Here is a 6068-nt window from a genome sequence, read left to right as displayed (position 1 = left end):
ATTATTTGACCAATAGAAAATAAAAACTTTTTTCCATTTATATTGATCCCGTTTGAAAAGAGATTTATCATTTCTAATATAAAAGGATTAAAAAAAGAAAATACTGAACCAGGTTTTGAACTTTTGCCATGAAAAATTCCTACTGGTAAGACTATTTTAGTTAATCTAGGTATGTTTATAAAAGAAATTAAAATTGGCCAAAAACTAGACTTGGAACTATTAGTAATAGATAAACCATCAACATTTACACTCAACAAAAGTGTATCCAAATGTATTAAACTATCAAAATATAATTGTAAAACTGGTTTAATCATAAACTCTACTCCAATATGAATATATGACCCATTTTCAATATGAATGATTTCGTGAGATTTGGACTTGGGGGTTTTTAATAATGTTCTGACATCTTTTGGAACATCTAACCCTTCAGATCTTAATATTTCAAGTAATTCATTGACACAATTATGAGACATTTTATACTTAATAATTAATTTACATAATTTTTTATTGATACCAGAACAATTCTCAATAAATGGTGTATCACTAATTTTAAATAATTGATTTACAATATTATCACTACCACATTCCATGTTAACATCGTTATAACTATTACCAAAATTAATGTCAGTTGGTTGAAAATCCAAGCCTTCAATACTATGTACATGTTCATCTGATGGAGGTACATCTTCACTGTCTACAGATTCTTTTGTAGGTACTATAAATTCAGGTGAACTTATTGTAGACTGATTTGCGCCAACTTTTTCTTTATTAATACTGGTAGTGTAACGATTAAAATGTCTTCTCGACAATAAATGTAGTGGTTTTGCTTTTTTAAACTGAAATTCATAAAAATATACACACATAAGGTTATTAAGTTTTTTGTTTCATGAATATTATAATAATTTACTATAAAAAAACATGAACTTCAGCTATCTACATGATACAATCTAAACATTAAATGTGCTTGTCTATCAGCTTCGTTAAAGTATTTAGTAGTATTTCATACTATCATTTGATTTTAGGTAGGTATTCTAAATTATTAAAGATATTAGATAATACTTTTTTTTAAATTAGCAACACCAATTATTTTCCCTAAAAGTCACAACTGCATCATGGTTTACAAATCACACATAAATTAGCCTAAACTCCTAAAAACAACTAAGTAAATATGGTTTCAGCCTAAAATCTTAACAGACAAGAAGGCGATCTTGCTACCTTTCCTGTCCGTCACTAAAGTCTACATTTTATGAAATAATAATGCAGTAGTATATTTTGTAGACATGTAATTATAATATTAGGGTTCTTACAGTTTTAGTTTCTTTTGTCTTCACGGGCTAAACGTTGACTCCCGTGTCTAAACCAGTCTTTAATGATGTTTTCAAAACTACTGTCATCCATTTTGAAATGTTCATACGCTATTTCTAAAAAAATAATAAGTGTTATGTCAATTATGTTTACCAAAAATTCCTACTAAGAAAAATTTAATTTAAAATCATATAAGAAAAACTACCTTTTACAATCATTATAAGTGTAAGATTATCAAGTCTGAAATTATTTTTGAATCCTGACCAGGAGCATTCTGATGCCAGTTTATTACTAAATAATCTACCCAGTACTCTTTTTACAAAATTCTTTATACTTGTACCTCCAATTGAAGATATCAAATTTTTCTAAAACAAAATAAATTACTTAGATATAGGTACCATTCTGTAAGAAATTGCTAATAAGTACCTACTTATTCAATATAAAATGTACATTATCTTACCATTTTAGTTTTATAATCATCGTCACTCTTAATGTTTTCTTCTATTTCTTTTAAGCCATTAATGTCTTTCATAGGAAAATTGTTCAAAAAAACAGAGTCTATTGGAATACGTAAACTGTTTGAACTGTAGTGTTGTGTTTGAACTATAAAAAAAATGACAATTAATCAAGTAAAGCAAATCAAAAGCAATTGCATGAAATAGTATTACTTTGACTGGCAGCAGTGTCATTTCCAAAATTCTCGCTAATCAGCTGCAATGTAGGTGGCCTTAAATCTATTAAAAAAAAAAAAAAATAATAATAACAATTATTCATGTAAAACAAACTTAAAGCAATTTTATGAAATATGCATAATATTACTTTGACTGGCAGCAGTGTCATTTTCAAAATTCTCGCTTATCAGCTGCAGTGTAGATGATGGCCTTAAATCTATTAAAAAAAAAAATAATTATAATAATAATAACAATTATTCAGGTAAAACAAATTTAAAGCAATTTTATGAAATATGCATAATATTACTTTGACTGGCAGCAGTGTTATTTTAAAAATTCTCGCTAATCAGCTGCAGTGTAGATGGACTTATATCTAAATTATCTCCACTTAGCAACGAAGTACCTAGTTGTACAATATACAGATATACAAAATAATATTAATAATTTATTAAGACAGTTAAATTAGAATATAACTTGCACATAAATAAATTATAAATAAACATAAGCCTTGTATTTTTATTTTCTTACAATTTAACGAGGATTCAACTGCACTGCAAAATGTTTTATAATCAGCTAAAATAAAAAATAATTTATGCTTTCTTGATTTCTGTTACTTTTTTGGTAAAACGTCATATAGTTATGTTGTATTTATATCCTTAATAATATTTTACCAAACATATACATATTAACTTACTTGATATAATGTCAGTATATTTACTACAAGATATAGTAGAATTATTTGATATTTGATTATCTTCAGAAGTTGCCTTTTTATAAACACCCATAGAAACACATTCTTGGCTTGAGCTGCTACCTAAAAACACATGAAAATGTTTAAAATAGGTATGTAAATGTTAACTTTATATTTATATTGTTTCTACAATATAAATATGTATTTCTATGATTCACCATAGAAAAATTATATTTTAATATTTGAAGGATGTATTTAACACTTGAAAAAAAAAATTCTTAAGAAATAAATTAGAATTTCCATAAAAAAAGATATTTATATATGTTTAAGGTTTCTAAATATCTGTATTTTTTTAAATTTTAGTTTTATTGATATCTTATTATTGGATAATTTAATTTTAGTTATAAAATTATAACTCACTGTCATTAAAATCAAATGATTGAGTATATTTTTTATTATCAACCTTTAATCTTTTTCCTCGCCTTAACATTTCTTCATCATTTTCAGATTCAGACATAAATATCTCTATTTCTTTAGCAGCAGCGGTTTCATATGAATCTATAGAAGATATAACAATTTGTCAATATATATATCATCAAACACAATTTTTCTTTTGTAAAATAATTAAAAACTTACCAAATTTATCTATTATTCTTACTGGATATGATTTCCATTTTTCCGAAGTTTTACCACCCTTCATCAACATCATGGTCGTTACTCTGTGTGAGGGCCATTTGCAAAAAGAACTAGTAACACCATTTACAACCGTACTGACTAACCATTCAGCTGGAATGACGGAGTATTTGTGTTCCTCTTTAAAGTATCCAATGACCCACTAAACAATAATATAGGTACATAAAAGAATATCTCTCTAAAATAAATACATTCTCTGATTCTTCGCAGTGCTTAAAATCTAAGTATAAAAAAGACATTTTCACATATCATATTACTTTTTTATAAAATGTGTACTCATAATTTTAGTTAAATTCTTTTTAGCAGCTGTAAGTTAATAAGTATATATATAAATTTTAAAATTTTAAAATGAATTATATGGGAAGGTTGGTTATGTACCTATAATATAGGTAATATACATTGATGATGTTGATTTAAAATTGATAATAATATTAATTATTAGGTTGGCCAGTATAATAAAATATTATGATTACAACAAATTTAGTACTTAATATGGATTACTTACCTGTATCAATATTTTGCCTAATAAAATACCTAGGTTATCTAAATAAAAATAAAAGTTTACTTACTTAAATAACATAATTATAATGGGATAATCTAATTTATTGATTCAAATGTCTGCTGTATTAAATATGTTTGTACAACATTGTATTACCTCTGTCAATAAACTAAGGTAACTAGGTAGTTAAATCAATGGTAATGTTCATTGGTTTTTAGAAAAATCAGAATCGTAGGTTTGACTGTAAGTCCGTAACATAAAATTAATTTCATCACCTATGATTTATGAGCTTAGTTGGAGGAAAACTCATTTTTGACAGAATTTATTATCATTTGGCAAAAAGGCCAAAAAGGGGTACAATGGCACATGTCATCAATATACCATCTCTGTGTACAGTAGTTATAAAAATTGAATTACCTACTTTGTATTTATACATTTTTTTATTATTTTTATTGTTGTTTTTAGCTGACAGACAACTCACATTTAACTAAAGGGTAAACATCAAGGTACATAATACATATATAAAACTCTTCGTGAAAACAATATTGAAGTGTTTTACCTAAGTGAATGCACTATAAAGGATGTACGTCATATAATATTTGTAACCAAAATAATTTAATTTTTATTTACTTGTTTTTTGGTACCGTCCATTGCGTCCATATCATCGGCCATCGGATTCTTGAGTGGTTCTTCTTAAAACTGATAAGTGTTTACGCTATATTATATAATTTATTCAAAAGCAAAACGTATAACAATCGTTAGAAGAAACTAGAACGCACAAGTGTCAAGTATACAACTACTGTCAACAGTGTCAACTGACAGAAAATGATGGACTAGGATAACCGAAAAATTCGGTTTATCACTTAATCATTTATTATTACAGTTTTTATCAACATTATTTGGGTTTTGTTCTATTTTTAGAAATAATATAATAATAGTAGGTAATTTGTTGTCACATTGAGATGACCATGCGAGGTATATGTGCGTTCCAAAAAACACTCGATGCTTATTGGGTGAATAAATATTCTTTTGTGTATAGTTAATTTTATAAGCTTCTCAAAACATCGCATAGTAGTTAATGTTACAACCTCACATAGTCAATTAGATTGGGCCTATTTATGGAAGTTCGTATGGCGACCTAATAAAAGTCTTATCCATGTAATGATACATGGATATCAGAATGTGATGTCTAATTTGAGATCTAAATTAAATATCTCAGAGAAGTCGATGTCACGCAATTGCACACAGGGATAGTGTCGTATATATATTTATATGAAAAAAAAAACGTGAAAAAAATGCAAAAACCTGCACGAAACCAAAATGAGCAATCCACCTATACAGCGGATAGAGTGGTAATGAGCCGTCACATGTCCAGTGTTTTTCTTGTGTAAAAAGTGTAATGTCGAAAACCGTGTTGAAGCACTCTAGCTAGTCAGTCATCTCAAGTCAAAATCGATTAACTTTCAAGTGGCTACACAAAGTTAATCCGACTTCAAATACTTCCAGACAATGTGCAAAAGTCAATCAGGTAGGCAATCCACCTGCTGTGGATTGCAGACCCGACGGCGAACGGCTATAAGTGAAAACACTACCACACAACAGCTGAGACACGAATGAGTATAAAACACCTTTATAGCTATACGATTGAGCCAAATTGTCGGTGTATCAAAGGAAATCGGAATGTAAAAGAAAACCTACACGATTGAGCATAAAAAACTCTTCAACGTTGCCATTTTACATTTTAAGCAATATTATAATATTATTCAAAAATATTTATTTAAATAATCATAATAATTCAAAATATAACATATCAAATATTCTTTCATAGTCTATGAAATAGTCACATTTCATAAATCTGTTTGATAATAATAATAATAATAATAATAATAATAATAATAATAGTTATGAAAATAATAAAATCAAAACATAGTATGAATTAAAAACTCCATCGTTTATAAGTCAAGAATACTACAGAGTAAGGGTGATCGAACACTGATATTATTTTTATAATAATTTTTGAATTGTATCTTAATTTATTATTCTATATTTTCTTCCAATTTTAAATGTTTAAACGTCGGAACTTTAATGTTCCGTTACGGAGCCTCCGTAAGTAATTTATTATCGGTAACATTGTCGATAAAGCTGGGCTCAGCTCACGGCTCGCGTCTGATATATCAAATAATACGTGAAAATAATAAATTACAAAATT

The 6068-nt window shown here is 27.3% G+C and overlaps 1 protein-coding gene across 1 annotated transcript; it reads right to left on the bottom strand.

Annotated features, from left to right (window-relative positions):
* LOC107885865 lies at positions 1-3505 on the bottom strand. Its single transcript, XM_029492416.1, has 5 exons — positions 3304-3505; positions 3088-3225; positions 2671-2790; positions 2505-2549; positions 1-836 (listed from the first exon to the last, which is right to left on the bottom strand). The coding sequence occupies exons 1-5, from the start codon at positions 3374-3376 to the stop codon at positions 832-834; spliced, it is 381 nt and encodes a 126-aa protein (XP_029348276.1). The 5' UTR covers positions 3377-3505; the 3' UTR covers positions 1-831.
* Positions 3506-6068: the final 2563 nt, after the last annotated feature.

Source organism: Acyrthosiphon pisum, unplaced genomic scaffold, assembly GCF_005508785.2.
Source record: "Acyrthosiphon pisum isolate AL4f unplaced genomic scaffold, pea_aphid_22Mar2018_4r6ur Scaffold_21466;HRSCAF=24055, whole genome shotgun sequence".
In the NCBI taxonomy this organism is placed as follows: Eukaryota; Metazoa; Arthropoda; class Insecta; order Hemiptera; family Aphididae; genus Acyrthosiphon; species Acyrthosiphon pisum.
This window is presented reverse-complemented; position numbering and strand designations above follow the sequence as displayed.